The following is an 18,120-nucleotide window of genomic DNA, read 5'->3' on the forward strand; positions in this document are numbered from 1 at the left end:
TACAGTGCTAGGCAGGAAGATTTGTTTTCATAATTTTAGCTACAGTAGAAACAATTGTTTTTAAATAAATGACCATTAGGCTGAGGGATTGCCACCCAAACATTGCTTCTCTGAGACTTCTCATCTGAAACAGATTTAGACGTTTTTCTTTAGTCAGACTGAGGGATACAAAATTGTCAAGCTGGCCAGCTTAAGCAGAGGTAAATTAATTACTCTCTCAGAACTCAGTAGTTCTGGTGAGCTAAGAAATTATTAATGACCTACTGTATGAGTGAGCACATGATTCTTAACTTACACTTTGGCCATTCTGAGCATGACATTTATCATCACAAACTTACTTCTCAGGGCAATAAATACCACTGAAACTAACAGCCAAGCAAGGGAAGTGCTACACTTTAAAAAATCCTTAATCTCAACTAAACCCTGCATTTCCTCTGCCTGTGCGTGTTAGCAAGCAAGTTTGTAGAAATTATCAGCTCAAATAATTCATAGCTAAAGAGCCAGGAGGAGGTTGTGGCTGTTACGATACTGAATTCTGGTTTGCTCAGCATGCTGCGAAGCTGAGGACCGAGAGAAGCTCTTGCGTTGGCAGGAGGAAGAACTTGTGCTTTTAGGCTCTCCTTGAAAAGTTTGGATCCACAGGTGATATCTCCAGAAAGGGAGGAAGAGACTGGGACTCTGCAGTCCGGATGCAGGGGCAGGATTTCACTGCATCTTTTTTTTATCTTACAGATAATTAACTGTAATATTTTGTTACTGCTAGTGAAAGCAGTCCTTTTGAGAAAGAAAATGAGGAAGCAGATTCACAACCTGAGTAACGGCCACTCTTCAGGCCCTGGGGAGCTCTCACAAAACAGCTGCAGCCAAATTTATCTTTTCTTTGGTTCCTGTTTTTATTAGCACAGTGTGCAAATGAGGAAACCAGACTCTGCTGCTACCAGATTAATATTTGAGCACTGTGGGCACTGGAGCCATCTCATCTGGCGCGGGTTTGCCTGAAGCGTGCACCTCCAAGGTCAGACTTTTAGATCTCACTCTGCCAGTCAGACAGTGATCACCTCAACAACAGTCCGATTCAGGTTTCTCAGCTTCTTGGGATGGAAACTTTTGCTGCTTTATATTACAACTCCTCTTTACTACCTCACCATTTCTGCGTTCTGTTCTAGTCGTGATTTCTTCCAGATACATCCAGAACCTAAGCCCAGCCCAACTCTCATCACCTTCCAGGCTAAGAATCTAGAAGGAAAATACCCAGATACCAAAGAGGTATTGAACTCTACCGCTTTTGACTGGCAGCGGCATTTCCAGCAGGAGTTAAAAAAACAGAAAGATGAAGTTCATAAACAAACTGAATCATTTGCTAAATTAAGCTAAATAAATAGTGCTTTTCCCTGCTGCTTTCTTACACTGTAAGTGAGGATTCCTGCATGCAGTAGGAAGCACTGGCAAAAAAATGAACCATCGTCTTGGCAGGATGTTTCACAGCAATTTTCGGCCTGAAGAGCTCCAAGTGTTGTAGAAATGGAGTATCACAGGGTTGGAGTACAGCAGTCAGCTCCCCAAACAACAGCAGGAGAGGAAAATATTTAGAAAACCAGAATTAGCCATTTATAAAAGCCTCAGGTTCTTCTGCCTGATTTTTCTTGCTTTTATTTTCAAAGACCTCATCTGAATAATTCAGGTCATCTTGCAGACTCGTTCAGATGTAGGGACTTAGGTATGTTTAGACCCTGTAATTCGAAGGTGTATGTGCTACTATCCACCAATGGCCCAAGAGTACTGACAGAGTAACTAAGCTCTTCAGAGTTTAGGTGGATGATGAAGAGCAAAATCCTTAACAATCACCATTGAAGCTGCCAGTGGAACACAAAAGTGCTTCATGGACTCAGCCCTGTGTGACATTGGAAATGGCAAAGTCAGAAGTGAGAGAGAACTAATCTAATACATCTTTCATACAGTTCTAAAGCTTAACTAGTCTATAGATGTATCAGTGAGTTATGCTTTAGAACTGAAGCTATTCACGTGGTGCAGATCAGGAAAGACAGACCAGTGCTGGCCATGGGCTCAAGACTGCTGCACGCCACACTGGCCAGCCTCTGCAGCTGTCTGGCAAACCAGCCGCATCCTATGCGGGAAAGCAAGGTGCCGGGCAGGAGGCCGGCCCCACCTCGGCCCCCTTATCTCCGCAGGCGCCTCATACCTCACACGGTCGCCCACCGCCACCTTCCCGCCCGCAGGACAAAATGGCGGCCAGTCCCCAACACTGAACGTCTCATCGGCGGGAGGAGCCCCCCGCCAGCCCCGCCCCGCGCACGCTCGCTGCGCGCCCCCGCGGCGCGGTCCCGCTCGGGAGCGCGCCCCGCCCTCCCGCCCGCGCCCGCCGCAGCGCCGCTCCCTGCAGCCGCACGGCGGGGTGTGGGGGAGGCGGCCGCTCGCTCCCGCCCTCCCGGCCCGTCCGCTCGCCTCCCCGCAGGCCGCTCCGATCCCTTCAGGTAGGTGCGGGCCGCACCGGGGTCCCCCGGCCCGTTCTCCGCGCGGTGGGAGGTGGCGGGCAAGATGGAGACGCGGGCGGCGGGGGAGGGGAGCAGAGGCCGCCTCGCTCCCCTCCCCCGCCGGCCGCGTCCAGCCCCGCGGCGAAAGGGGATCCCCCGGTCACCTCACGGGGAACCCCGCCTGCGTGCCCTTTCGGGGTGCGGGAGCTCTGCCCCGCAGGGCCGCGGGAGGGGGGACCTGCGCCATCGCCGCCCCGTCCCGCTGTGTCCCTCCCCGTCCGGGCGGGAGCCGGCCGTGCCCTGAGACAGGAGGCCGCGCCCTGGGCCGAGGGGTTTCTGTCGGGGCCCCGTTCCTTCCCACCCCCACGAGACAGGTGACACACGAAGCGGGCGCCCCCCGTGATCCCAAGCACGGTGCCCACCGGCTGGGGTGGCAGCTGGGGCGGCGGGCCGGGGCAGGGGGGAGCTGCGCCGCCCCTTTGTCCCCTCCGCTGGCCCTTGGCCTCCTCAGGTGGAGCCGGGCCTCCTGCTGCTCCCCAGCCTGGCCTCCCCGCTGCGCTCAGGAATTACTAATTCCCTTCCGCGCCCACGGCTCCCCTGCGTGGGGACAGCATCTATTCAGTGCTTTTTACCTAGAACGCATTTCCATCAGCGTGTGGAATCATAATGCGTGCACACAGTCCACAGATGTCTTTGCTTGACATAGCTAAGTAGCGTGTGCCCTCATTCACCTGCATGCCAAGGTATCCTGATAACCTCCGATACGTTCCTTGTGTGCCTCTTTGCCTTCTAGCGTAATGCCTGTGAACGGTGTATATTCTTGTGGGTAGTTACAGATAGTTTAGTACACCCTTATTAGTGCAAAGTCCTTCAGGCTAGTTGACTAGTGGCTGGTTGTACCTTTAATTTGCAAGCATCTCTCTCTGGATCTATCTCTGAAGAAAGTAACAGTTGCGTGGGGTTTATTTTTGTAAAATGGAAGAGTAAGAGGAACACTTAATGAATACTTTTTTTTTTACATTGTGGTTTATTTCTATGAAAGTTTTCAGATGCCACAGTTTCTCTCACAACTGTTTGGGGGGGGGGTTGTCTGTACCCATGTCCTTCAGATTCTAGATGCAACCTTAAACAAAAGTCCTGCGTGTTTGTCTATCGATTATTGTTGAACAGATTTAACAAGTGGACTTTGTCTTTCTGCAGTCTAGCATGAGTACACGGCAGAGGCTGTGTTTGGGTGTGTTGACATGTGTCCGGAGCCTTTCACGCTAATCCTGTCACACAGAAACACCGCAGAAATGCACATCAGGAAGGACATGTTTGATCCATCTCTTAAGCTTCAAAATCCTTTTGTGGGTGGAGGCTAGGGAAAGAGGAGAGGGTAGGTGAGAACACCCACTGAGATGAATGAGCACCTCTTACCTCTCCAAGCTATTGTTCTAGACTACAGAGGTCTGTTCCCTGGGGAGAAGGAGCGGGTGGGCGAGAACACCCACAGAGATGAATAAGCATCTCCACCTCCTCATAGCCGTTGTTCTAGGCTATGGCCAGGTCTGCTCCTGTTTACCTGGGAATAGCTCCTTGAGGTGAATGGACAATTTCACAAACGCTAATAATCCTTTCTTTATAAAGATCTACCTCTACCTGCTCCATCATTCATATGCATATTTGGATTGCCTTGAAGTTTGGTAATTAAAGAACCACAGAATAATCAGGGTGCAGTTTCGCAACCTTACTCCTCTAAGCCAGTAGATCTGGCCTGATGGCTGCCTTGATTCTGCACTGCCCCATCCCCGGGCTTGTCATGCCCTTTATTCAGGTCTTCTTAAATCCATTAAGTTGCCAAAAAGTAATTTTTTTTGAGGTCTGGATAGGTTTTTTTAGTAACGGATCAGGAGGGAGTGAGCCAGTGGCAGCTAGTGGGCAATGCAGCTTTGTCTGACCTGGGACTTCAGCCCGTGTTTCCAATGGAAATGTGCATTTCTGTGCCTCTCATCTCAGTACCAGCCCACTGTTGCTATTCCTTTCTTGTTGGACTAGTTTTCACCTGGGTCAGATCCCCGGTGTTGGTTTGTCCTGCTCTTGCACAATAGTTAGTGTTGGCACTGGGAGTGGGAACATGGAGGAAGAGGAAAGGACAAGATTGTCCCATTCAGAAAAAATGTGGCTTCAGAGTAGTTTCTATTGATTGTGAAACCAAACTGTCAGTTGTGTCAGTGTAACCAGAAGTGCACAGTTAATTAAATCATTGACATGATCTTTCTTAATTTTGTCTTAACCCTTTCAAGTGATCTGTTTCTCATCATCACATGGTTATATGATCTCAGTTTTGGGGTGGGAAGAAGTCAGCTCATGTTCTTGCTGATGTCTGTATCTAGTGGAACTCTGCCATTAGATATGTCTTACTTCTTTGGGTTTTTTTTAGGTTAAAGATTTTAAGAATTACTTGATTCTAAAGCAGGCAAACAAATCCTGATTGCCGAAATTTCATGGTTTACTTGACACTCAGCCTAGCTAGTGCCTGACAAATACTCAATCTTGGTGAGAGCAGTGCCAGTCTCTGTCAATACAAAGCTGATGCTTAGGCTTTGGAGAGCACTGATTCTCCAGGGGTGTCTCTGTCAAAAGACTTGAACTCCCAGGGGCACAGAGATGCACCCAGGTTGCAGGTCTCTGTTGAGGAGCAGGAGTCAAAGCCACTTTGCAAAGAAAGGCCCCCATCCTCTGCCTGGCACGTTTCAGGAAGAGGAATTTGAAGGGGTAGATATATCTGCTCCAGATAAGTCTTTCTTTAACTTCTGGCATGTAAGAAAATGACCCTGGGACACTGGGGAAGGACCATACTTGTAAGTTTTTCTATTGCTTGGAGAACTCTTCATTTCATAGTCTTTTTGCACTAGGGCTAATTGAGAGAAAAACTGGTTTCAAAATTATATTATCTCTTCAGTTCAGAGTCTTGTGTTGTCACATAGCAGCTCTAGCAAGTCACTGCTGTAAAGAAAGAGTTCCTCACGTTTTGGCTGATTTTAATATAGTTTACCTAGTGTCAAACGATGAGAAAAATCCTGTTATGCAATCAACTGCAGGAAAGTGCTTGGTAAGCACAGTTTGGAGAAACCAGCTGTCTAGCTTCAGAACTGGATTAGATTTCAAATGTAGTTTCAGGCGTTATGGTGTATGTCCTGCCACTGATGGGATTTCATACCTAGTGTTTTTAAGATACTTACATGTGTTTTTAAGATCCATTTATGGGAATATTCAAGGAAAGGTGCAATATTGTGGAAACAAAGCGGTTACGTGTGGGTTTTTCTAAATTGGCTAAGGCCCTAGCAAGAATTGATCTGTAGAAAAGGAGCTGGTGGATAAAAGGGACACTTGAAAAACATTTACACTTACATAATTCATTCTTCTAACTGAGCGATCAAAGTATTTCTCTCACACCCACTATCCTAAGAGGGAAGAGCGAAACCAATACCATATCTCTCTTGCAGTCTTGAAAGGGAAAGTATCACTGTTGCTTAAACTCCCCCCTGCAAAGAAAATGAGCCCTTTGGTATTCCCCAGGGCCTGCAGCCTCTGCGCTGTCGTACATGGCATAGAGCGTTCTTTATGCAGAGATCTTGAACAGAGCTGGGCCTGTGCTCCACTCCAGCGGCTTTAATTGGTAGAAGTGACGTTCAGAGTCCTAGCGCAGAAATAATGCTTGTAGCTGCTTGCAGTTTTATGTCTGTGTCTTTTACTCTGGACGTGTTGGCTGTAAGCAAGGTGGGAGGAGGAGGAGGATGAAAATGTACTGCTGTGGTCTCCTATGGCTCCATTGGTGCATAGAAATCATTACAAGTTTGGTGATGGAAAACTTCAGGAAAAATAGTAGGCTTTGTATACTATTATACTATATTAACCCACATTAAAACCAAACCTTTCCTGTTGTTTGTCACTTGAAAAGCTGTAATACAGTTGTTACTTGCAGTTTTGCTCTGATTCAGGTGTGTTTTACCAGAAGTGCTTGCTGAGTCAGGTCTGTGCTGGAGCTAACCAGGCTGTAGTTACAGAGAGCAGGCTGGGGTGAGCGAGACCAGAGCAGTCGCCTGCTTCTGTGTTGGAATTAATTATCCTGCTGAATGCAGGTAATGGGGCAAAGCTCCAGTACTTGGTATAAAAATATTTAATGAGTGGCTGCCTGCTCTGGGGGGGCTTGGTGTACGTACCTGCCTGTGAAGGTTTTTGTCTGTGCTGGCAGCTGAATTCTGCCCACGAAGGTTGTGCCCCAACCCAAAAGGGTGTTTTTATGTTACATGATTTGAGTAGCTTTGGTCTTAAAGTCTTGTGTAGTGAAAAAGACATGAATGGTGGTTTTTTGCATAATTTCAGGTCTAGAGAGAGATGGGTCATACCAGTAACAGAAGCCTTACCAGTTATAAGCTAGAACTCCGTGCTGTGTTAACCTGTAGTTAGGGATACAAGGATGCATGGCCTCTGTCTATTCAAAACCTGCAATAGCACTAGATTTAGGTGTAATTTCTTAAGTCTCTTGCTGCATCTGTGTGGCCTGTAATTATGTTTCTGCTTCACCTCCCAGCAGAAGAGAGCAAACAGCATCAATCAGGCTTGACTGTGAGCTACCAAAACCACCTTAATGGCAGCCTCATACATTGTGTATCGACCGATGGGTAGCCTGGCTGTCAGCTGAGGAAAACAAAACTTCAGGCTCACCTCGGCAGTGCTGAGGCAGGTTGACTTTGCAGGCGCTTGGGAGACTGGCAGTACAGCTGTGATTTAACAGAGGGGTCCTTACCGTCCAGAAATTTCCCCACAGCAAAGCTTTATGCGTCCAGGATGGATGGTCCTGGTTCTTTATCTCTTGCAGTGGTGGAGTTTTAGTGCTTTGTTGCGGAGAAGCTCTAATGCTGCCTCCTTTCTCAAAGCTAGCTTACCGGTGGTCTGCCCCCTTCCCTAGTATTTGTACAGAAATAATTACCAGACAGAAAAGGATACATACACAAAATCCTCTACAAACACTTTACAGTAAAAATCTTCTTGAAACAGTCACTAAATTTTGTTACTACAATACCTCATCCTGACTATTTGTTTACATAGACATTCAGCCAGTCTGTTGAATCAGTTTAAAACTGATTTGAGTAAGCAGTTGCAAATATCTCTTACACGTCTGTTTACAGGTTTAAAACAAGTGAGTTCTATGTCTCTGGAAACTTTTCTGGCTGGTTTTATTTAAGAATGCTTGCACACAACGTTGTATGTGTTTGGCTATACAATTTAGCCAGAGTGTGATTTTTAAATTGGCGTAGCTTTGCATTTTATACCAATTCTCATTTATGCTCTATATCTCCTTGCCAAGAAACCTGCTTTCACTCTACAGATAGACTCACTACATTCTTTTATTCCCCACTGTAATGTGAATGCAGTAAAATTATGCTGGAGATACCCATTTTAGGGTAATTAAGCTTGATTACCTACTTCCTTTTTAAAACTTTTCCAAGAAAGGCTTAAATAAAAAGAGAATACAGAATAGGAACTTTGGCTACTACTTGAAAATTTCATGGTTTGATGAAAAACAATACGGGGAGAAAAAGCATTAAAAAACCCAACCTAATGTCAATCCTCCGCCAAGATTGGGGAGGTTCTTTTTAAGCTTCTGCTTGTAAGCCATTTTAAATTGTTGCTGATCTGTACGTCTGTCTGTCTGCTGCCAGTGATACTGGCTGGTAAACGAGCATCAGACAGGTTTAGTATGTAAAGTTGGATGTTTGTAGAGAGCTCTCAGGGATGTTCCAGTTACACAAAACACACACATGTGGTGATGAAGCTCCAACATGTGCCAGTTACAGCAGAATACGTTCCCTGTCTAGGAGTACCTGCGACGGTTCTCCCCAGGAAAGATGGATGGTGTCTGTAGGAAATCTGGCCCTGCTTGTGAGGAGGAGAAAAAGCAGAGATAAAGAATGTAACATAGACAGGAATGAGCCTGAGCAGTGGTTGGTCTTCTGAGAAATACCAGGGGCCCCCTCTTTATTCAGTGCCTTTCCCCCTGCGCTGGTGTGTTCCTCCGATACTGGGCAGCTGAACTGATCCTTCTTTGTGGCAGTGGAGCTCGGAGAGGCTTTTTGGGGCTGAAGCCAGTATTCCTGCGTTTTAAGTGAGTACTGAGACAAGAATGCTGCTAACGGCTCCAAGTGTCCTCTAGTGTATCAACAAACAGATGAATAGCCTTTCAGAGCTGCTGGGCTTACTCTCTGGGCAGCAAAAGGACATTATTAGACCTCATGTTTGCAATTATATATCACAAAAAATCTCAGGTATTTGGGGGGATATTGTGGGCCCTATTCTAGCAGAGTTAAAGGAGGGTAACGTCTTTTTTCGGTCTGCTGATTGTAGAAAACGTTAAACTTCCCTTTTTATTGCTGCACAGAAGGCTGACTGGTGGTCCCTTGACCTGTGGCTTACTTCCTTTGTTCTTTGCTAACTGCAGGCTTGCTAATTATTCTTAGTTTCTTCATTTGCTACTCAGTACTAGCAGTAACAGTGGCTTCACATTTGTTCTAAAGTACCCCATTCAGCACACCAGAATGGTAGCACTCAGATAATCTCTGCTAGAACCATCTAATATTCCAACTATATTGCTATCATAATTTCACTGTTTGACATAAAACCATATTCCTATATTTGCACAAGAGTAATGCATACAGTGTAATGTGCATTTGACAAGCCAAGTTAAATTGGGTGTTACGCAGGGAATCAGAAGAAAAGAGCATGGGGATTTATTCCTGGGTAAACAGACTCTCTGCTGTATCCTTTCTCTCTGCCTGGGAGGAGACATTCATAACTGCCAAATAAATTCAGTAATCAATGGTAGGCTTTAAATTGGGTTGCTCTAGGTGATGTTCCAGAGCTACTGCAGGGAAAATACAATAAATCTTCCAGACCTTATCTACTAGAGAAATTCACCGTAGGAAGAAATAGCTGGTGTCCTAAGCATGGCTGTAGGGTGGAGAAACACACAGCCGTGCCAGACAGATTGGCCTAATCTTATCTTCAGCATGGCTAAATATTACTATCTTAAACTAAGTATTTGCAGCTTATTTTGTAGAACCAATTTGGTTGAATGGGTGAAAATGTAATCATGTTGCTCCTTGAGTGGGTTGGTGGCTTCTTACAGTATCACCACTATTAAGAAATTTGAGGCAGTATCTGTGCAGTTGGTATTTAGAGGTGTTAATATTTAAAAAGTTTTTTAATACCAGTAATATTGTTAGCTATTGTGATTCTGCAGGGATTTGATATGATGGATGTAAACCTAACCAATTTACTAAGAAATAGTTGCTTGTAATTATGGTGGTGACCATATGTGGTTTCTAGTGGCTGAATATCAGTTTGTCCACTGGAACTGGGGTCAGCCTACAGTAACGTGCAGGTGAGAGTCACTCTTCTGGCCAGAAGATAGGGCTTTGATTCTTACTTAAACAAGTACACCTCTGTAAACAGCACACCTCAAGCTGTTTTCTGTAACAAAAAGAGTAGGCTGTATAAAACAGTTGTTGATTATGTTTGTTCTCCAGAATATTTGGAGACGTGTGACAGTGTGCGTGTCTATAAGAGGAGTCATGTTGGTTTTCCCAAAGTTGTTACCTTGGAGTTGGTATTACTGGCAATTTGTACTTGTACTTCTAACTAGGGCAGCAGTGGCGTTTCTGCAAGCCAGCATCTTGTACTTGGAAATAGATTAATTTCACACTTCTGCTTTCCCAACTATGGCACCATTGTCTTTGCTGAATGCCTTACCTGTTTCTTTCTTTAACATTGTGACAAAAAAATTACAAAACTGATTAGTGTTTTAGTAATTTGCTGCAGTTAAGCGAAGTATTTCTAGGAGCTGATATCTACTAAATCAGGAGAGTGGTACTGTGTTTTTCCTAGGCTGCCAGGTCATAGGTTAATCTTGCAACTAGAGTGGCTAGAATTTAGATGAGATTCAGTTAGAAAGGATTTGAAATTGCAGTGGGTGAGCAGTATAATGTGGTTGCTGAAATGCTGTTGTTCAGTTCTTTAACATACATCTTCCCTAATTATGCCTAGCTGAATAATATTTGGTTTATATTGTAATTTTTAACTCTATCTAAAGGTTACTGTGCAAAACCTGCAGTGACTCATTAAAAAAGCAATTTACCAGCATCGATGCAGTTTATAAAACAGCTTGAATTAATTTTAAGAAATTGAGGTATTTTTTGCAAGATTCTCACTTTTGGAATGCTGCTGTATTATTATATACTGATATCTATTTGTCTCTCTTATTTTTAGTAGAAAATGATGCACCCTGTTGCCAGCGGGAATCCAGCTTTCTGTGGGACCGGCAAGAGTTCTTGCCTTAACGAAGACAATGTGAGAGCTGCCGATCAGTTTGACTTGTACGCCACCCAGCAGAGCAAATACAGCCACGCAGTCAGCCACAAACCCATTGCCTGCCAGAGGCAAGATGCGCTGAACGAGTCGCACTTGCAGACCACGAGTGGCAGGAATATAGAGACAAAAGATGAACTAAAGAAAAAGAAAAACCTCAACCGATCCGGGAAACGTGGAAGGCCGTCAGGGACCACGAAATCAGCAGGGTACCGAACCAGCACAGGTCGACCCCTGGGGACCACCAAAGCAGCTGGATTTAAGACAAGTCCAGGCAGACCCTTGGGTACAACTAAAGCAGCAGGATACAAAGTCAGCCCAGGCAGACCTCCAGGTAGCATTAAAGCTCTATCACGGCTTGCAAATCTAAGTTATACTTGTGGCAGTGCAGCTTTTCCCTATCCTATGGTGCATAACAGAGGCGTACATGCTGCTGGTGAAACTAGTGGCAAAATCAAACAGCCTAATGAATGAAAGGAATTGGTAACTCCTTACTAATCCGCTTTCCTCTTGAATTTTGGCATGTTTCTTGCATTTTGTTGTAGTGTTTGCCTGAGTTTCTAGATTTTATTTTTATTCCAATGCCATAACCTACGGGTGCAGTTCAGTATCTTCTGAAACGATGTTGAGAAGGTGCTGGTTTAAAGGGTGTTTTGATGGGTTTAAATCTTAATTTAGAAGAAAGTCTGAAGTGATGCATATGCCTTGGTGTGGATACTTAAGTAACGTCCATGTCCCTAGTTTTACATTCAATTTCTGGTAACTCTAGCTGTGTGGTTATGCATTAAATAATTGAAATACGGAGGACAGAATTAGCTGGCTGTTGGTTCATGATGTGGCCTATCCCACAATAAAGAACTTAGCCAGATGAGTTGTTACTTGATTAAAAAAAGTGATAAAGAAAGCAACAAGCGACATTTTCCACTTCTGCAGGAGCTTCTACAGACCTCAAATAGATACTTAAACAACACAAAAAACTCAATTTATTTTTTTTTAAAGTGCTGATTTTAGTTGGCTTTTGCTTCTGGAGTTGTCACAGTAAGACAATTCCAACTAATGCTCCAAAAATATTTTTGAAAATATTGAACCCAAGCATTTGTACAGCGCGTTACAGCTTCATGGCGCCTGACTAACACAAGCTAATTTGCTATTAGGTGATAGCTGGGGGGGGGTTATTTATGCTGTTACAGGATTTTGCTGTGTAATTTTGTAATGCCTAAATAGTACGTATACCAAACCACAAATAATTCCTTGAAATCTGAAATATTTTGTAAGAAATTAAGTACTGTTCATTCTAGTTACGCACTTGGTTAATATAAAACAGTATGTTCTTAAATCTGTAAATAGCTATTTACACTGTTTTTTGCCTTGAAAACCTGTGCTTAGGTGGCGACAGTTTAATAGCTTTTAAAGTATTAATCTATAATGTTTACAAATTAAACTTTTTAAATAGACACTGTTGCCAAGTTTTCAGACTTAGTTTTGCCAGATATTCCTGGAAATACAGTTATTTCGTTGTTTGACACTTATACTATATTTAAGTTATGGAAGCTTATATATCTACCAAAGGACACCATTTTCATGATTTATAAAAGCAAACTGTATAGCTGATGCAAACAGGATGCAGTTTACTGCACTGCTAGGCCCCAGATATAAAGTAATTCATCTATGCATGCAAGCTGAAAAAAAATGTTGTTGGTTAACTATAAATACCTTTCTTGACTCAAACTAAAGCCTTCACTCCTTCCAAAAGAAATGTTCCATTTTTCAACTAGGTGTGTTTACATGTTTTTTTTTAAGTGTGAGAGAGTGTGTGAGTGTGTGTGTAAAATACTTTAATCTAGAGTTCAAAAAAATCAGTCCTCAATGTTGCATATTGTTTGTTCTAAATTTATTTTTCTGGAATTAAAGCTTTTTCTTATTCTTTTTTATTTTAATCTGTAAGAAAGTTTACCTTTAAATCATTTCACGTATGACATTATGATAAATTTGTAGCTTCAAATATCTGGGGGGTGGGGGAGGATATACAGAGTTTTCAGATTTGGAGGAAAAAAAACATTTGGGTTAATTGAGCTTGTGCTGAATGAGTAATTATGCTGGTCATTTTTTTGTTGGCATAAATGCTATTCTGGCCTGCTGTCATTTTGATGAGAACTCTTGATTTCAGTGATGCAAACTTAAGAAACAGATGTCATGTTTCATACCTTTTTTATCAGGAAAAAAGCAGCAAGCCTTCAGGTGTTCCAGTGATGCCTAACACATATTGCGCTGGACTTTATGCTGTACTTTACAATAGGTGTGTTGAATTGTTTTGGGGGAACTGTGTATGCACTGGCAACTAAGACAATGAACCTCAACTATACTGGATGGCTCCTTAGTGGATAGATGAACTAATGGCAGCTAAACTGCTACTAAACAATAGTTTCTTCACGCTGAAGCTCTGAAATCCAGTTACACGTTCTGTTCCTCAACAAACTCGCAAGCCCGATGCTTTGCAACCTCTCAGAACGATGTCACTTCTGACACATGCAAAATGCTAACGTGAGTTAATTCACCCTCAGGATCTGTGTTGTATTGGCTGTTTTTAATCAGATGATTTTTCAACAAAAGACTGCTTTAAGTTCTTTTCCTGAACTCAGCTGGGAAAGCAGTCCTCTTCAGCTGAATGTACTAACTGCAGGAGTGTCACACCTCGCTGGCAAGGAACGTGTTGCATGTCACCACTGTACCTTGGAGAAACTCCACTTCTTACCTCCTCCTCTTTACCCTGTTTGCTCCTGGTCCATTTCTCACTTGTGCATCTCCTCAGTGGTGCTGTGCTGTGTGTCAGGAGATAATGCAGATGTATCGCTGTTCTGCTAGTTAATGAATTTTGTACTCGAGTATGCTGATGAAATAATGAAATCATCTAAGCAATTTCTGTTCATTACAGTGTTTATTAATTATATCAGATGGAATATAATCCCAGTAAAAAACACAATTAACGTTGTCAATTGTGAAATGATGAGCATAAAGTAGAGAAGTGTTCAGAGAGTTTCTAACAGGCTGCTTGGCACTCTAGATTTAGCAAGGAGACCAGAAGTACTGCTGGGCATTTTCTAACTCTGGGTTGGTTTATAGCTGACTGTAGTTTACTGGTGCCATGCAGTGAGGGGAATTAAAAAGAACTTAAAGAGATTCAAAGTGAACTAGAAATGGAATTTTCAAATACTCCTGCTTTTCCTATGTATAATCTGCGAATACATTGTGCTTTATTCAACACTTTTCTTTCCATGAAAAACACTGAAACAGCATGTTAATGCCTAAACTTTACTAGTACCAGTGGGAAAACTGGCCTTTTCCCCCTCCATAGTATGGAAACATTACTTGTAAGGTAAACTGCTTATTTTATATTATATATCATAACTCAGCTATTCATAAGCTCGGATCACTGTTGTGTGTTAACACTGTTCAGAAGATATACATGTCAAGTTTGTTTTTTAATAATTTCTTTTTAATTACCAAGTTTCTAACGTCTTATTTATGCATAAATGAAATGTATTAGCTTGCTATTATTCCTTAATGATGCTATACAAGTTCACTGTTTAATATACATATAGTAACAACTATTCAGTTTCTAACTAAATTTACTTAAAACTGTAAAACCAAATAATTTTGCTACTATAAAGTCTTGCACTGGACATATTCAAAATGCTAGCACCCTATTTTGGCAGAAAAAAATCAGACACCATCAGAAGTGGCTGACTTTGGTATCAAATATAGTATTTTTAAGATCACCAGTTAGCTGTGACATTAAAGCAATGTTCTTTATATTGTGGATTTAGATTAAACTAATGAAAATGACTATATCTCGAGCCCTTGAAAAACCTCTGTTCTGAATGAATATATTTTCATTCTGTCTGAAAGATCTGAGAGTTCAGGCAGGACAAAACCGAGCCTTGTCAGTGAAAAATGATGTGTCTGTGATAAGAATTACTTGGAACTACAATACACAGAGTAATTCAGATGAGAATTTCACTCCCTCCCCCTCTTTTGAAGAGCTTTAAAAGGCAGAGCGATGTGAAGTCATTCGTCCAATGGTTTCATTAGCTGTGACTCTGCTGTTCTTTGTTATATGTGTAATGTTTCACGCTATCCTTAGAGTTGACAATTAAACCAGTTGATAACAATCATAAATACTTTGAACTGCAGACTTCATTTCTGACCACGAAAGTTTATTATTCTCTATTTTAATGCATATATTTTAACACTGCTTAAATATATTTATGACTTTAGTAGAGACTAGACCTTTCTCCTTGTGATTTTTTTAATAGAAAAATATGTATTCCAAAATTTAAACCACTTTCTGATAATTTAATCTTTCATAATTTGCTTTTCCACAGGTTTACTTTGGGGAAAACAGTAATCTGTTAAATAACTAGTATCAGCACCCCGTCCTCTGCTGTAAAAAGCCTGATTAGATACTGTGTATGTTTTTATGTCCATGAACTTGAGCTACTCGTGTGCAATTATGTGTATGGGAATGGAGTAGTGTTCATGATCTGTATTTACATCATCATATGGATGTATATTTATTAATAAAGTTAATACTTTAAAAACTAACATGTTTTTTTTTCCTCTGAGCTTTTTAAAATATATTTAAAACTGGCTGAAGATGCCTGTTGAGTACATTACCAGGCTGTAGCTTTAGTCCTGCTCTTTTGGAAACGCTGTTTGTTCTCCTGATGTCTGAGTGAAGCTGCTCAAGCTGACACTGAAATGTTTTGGCACACCTTGACCAGATTTCAGAAAAGCCTGTGTGAATTGCAAGGTAGCAGAAAATAGAGGAGTGTTGCTTGTTGTTTAAGGAATTGAAAGTGCTGTAACAGTAACTTAATTGTTCTTGTTCTTTCACTCAAATAGGAGAAGAGGGAAGTTACTGCTGTGTACCTATAAATAGCTGGTAACTTTTTTCCCCTCTGTTGCACATGGAAATCAGTGTGAGAGTGCTGATAAACTGAACTTTCATGGGGTGGTGGTCATTCATTCTTCTGTGATGAGTAAGCTGCATTTGTCCCTACCTACCAGAACCTGCAGTCTAGACCGTTAGGTCTGCGCCCTCCCCTTGCTCTCCAGCACCCTCTGTTTTCTCTTCCAGGTACTTTCCGAGGCCCTGAACACAGTTAAGGTTGAAACGTTTTACATGTCAGTTGAAGTTATTTTACAGACTTTTAAGTTGCTTTTACCTGAAAAACACAGTGGATGCTCTTTTTTCTTCTCCTGGCCGTTCTGTTAATTCCAGTCATTTGGCTTACAAAGTGGCTGGTTATGTCCAGAACAGCATTTCACTACAGTCTGCTACATCCTGGTCTAAACTTCAGTTCCTGGGTGTGATTCCTTGAGCAAAAGGAATTGTTTTCTTGGTCGTAACGAAACCATGAGTATTAGATACTAAGTCATAAATTACATTATAAAACCCAACCAATTTTCCAGCTATGTTGGAACTTGCTTGGGTGCTTCCTTGGCTGCTGTGTTCTCTGCCCTGCAATGAGCTGAGTGAGGAAAGCTGCAGCATAGCCCCTTCCCTCCACGTGCAGCTGGTGTGTGAGGCCCTGTGCCCTCTCTGATCACAAGACCACTTTACCATTTCTTCCTGCTGACAGACTGGCAGCATTCGGTTGTCAGCTAAGCAGGCTGGTTAACGTGGTTCTATCTTTTTTAATAATTTCATTTATGTGTATGATGAGACACCAAGGCTTGCTTTGGGGCTGGACTTGGCATTCTTAATGCTTTTGTACCTCCTCAGTGTGAGCTCTTTAAATAGTACAGTGTGAATTAGTGATACTGTACCTATTAAACATGCCAGCTCAAAGGAGTGTGGTTTTGGAGAAGACAAATGCAGATTGTTCTTGACAGTTAATCATTTTTAAAGCCTGAAAGGACTGACTTGCTGCCTTGCATTGCATGCTGTTTTTATCAGGGTTCTGCCTGTGGCTCTGTGTTTATTGTTTAACATTTAAGAGAGGTGTGGCCTGACCAGACAGAATTGGCAGCCCAAAAGCTACCCCATTCTGGAACTGGCTCTCTCCCAGGTTCCCTGCATGGCCTAGGGATGGCAATGTCTCCTTTCTCCCCATCAGTAAAAATACAGCAAAAATACCTGCTTATCTTGCAGGGTTGCTGGAAGGAATCATTAGTTAACAAGTTTTAATTACTTTGAAGCTGAAAAACATTACGTGTTGTTTAAATGATAAAGGCAGATAAATCCTGTCTGTAGTGTTGCTTTCATACCACAAAGGCTTGTTCTAATTAGTGAAAAAGTGTCATGATAACAATTAACTCAAGGTTGATTACTTAGAGTAGGCCTTTGAGATATGCATGGTACCCAAATGTGTATTCACTGCTTCAAGTGGTCATGTCTTTAAATAAAAACAGCCAACTGTGGCTGCACTGAGAAAATAAAGATTACAAAGTCACAGAGCCCAGATTTAGGTGTAGGTTGAAGTTGCCCATGTGAGCTCAGCCTGTGCTCCTGGCTTCAATGCTTGTCCTGTTTTCCTCTGCGCTGCCGAGTACACAGAATGCTGTCGCTGTGAGAATGTCGGGGTTACACGAGGGGAAACCTTGGTCTTGGTGAAGGTGCAGGTGTTGTCTCTCTGTCCCGGTCCGCGTCCTCTTTCACTCCTCTTGTCACACTGCCTGTGAAGGAGTTTGCCCACTGTGGGGAAGAGAATTCCACCTGCAGAAATCAAAATTAACAAATGCCCACCAAGTTCTGGTGTTTATTCATGGGTACAAGATGACTCACACCTCTCTTGCAAATCCTCCTCTTTGCTGTTTCAGGTCGTTCTCTGTCAAACAGAGCTTTTCTAATGTGTCAAAGATTTTTGAAGAGATACAAAACAATGTATTTTTACTAGACTTTTTCCTGAAAACAGCCACTTGGCATTGAAAATAAAGCCACTGGAAACAGTTTTCGCAACAAAACTGGCAGGGATTGTAAGAAATATGCCTTCTCTGGAGTATGTAAGCACGGGGATGATAGGTTTGCTGCGAGTTATGTGTGATGAAGCCTGATACCTCCCAAGGATGAGAAATTGTCTTTCATTAGTAGATTAATTATTAGAGTCACTGTAAAAAATACAGTTTTGCACAAGTCTTTTGTGTTATGATAAGGAGAATACTATGGTAGGATTAAGTCCACAGAAGGGTCTCAGGGGGAGGTACGCTGCCAGAAAGC

At 42.5% G+C, this 18,120-nt stretch overlaps 1 protein-coding gene across 2 annotated transcripts; it reads left to right on the top strand.

The window, feature by feature from the left end:
* Positions 1 to 2,383: 2,383 nt before the first annotated feature.
* LOC311195427 (UPF0461 protein C5orf24 homolog) lies at positions 2,384 to 15,503 on the top strand (the record flags this gene model as incomplete). 2 transcript variants are annotated; one of them, XM_084268825.1, is made up of 3 exons in its annotated part: positions 2,384 to 2,492; positions 10,803 to 11,235; positions 13,118 to 15,503. In XM_084268825.1, the coding sequence occupies exons 2-3, from the start codon at positions 10,809 to 10,811 to the stop codon at positions 13,156 to 13,158; spliced, it is 468 nt and encodes a 155-aa protein (XP_084124951.1). In that variant the 5' UTR covers positions 2,384 to 2,492; positions 10,803 to 10,808. The 2 variants fall into 2 exon arrangements, with proteins under 2 accessions (XP_084124951.1, XP_084124950.1); XM_084268824.1 differs by lacking the exon at positions 13,118 to 15,503 and having other exon boundaries at positions 10,803 to 11,375.
* Positions 15,504 to 18,120: the final 2,617 nt, after the last annotated feature.

The sequence above is a fragment of the Gallinula chloropus genome (assembly GCF_964237585.1).
Source record: "Gallinula chloropus genome assembly, chromosome: 10".
Lineage (NCBI taxonomy): Eukaryota > Metazoa > Chordata > Aves > Gruiformes > Rallidae > Gallinula > Gallinula chloropus.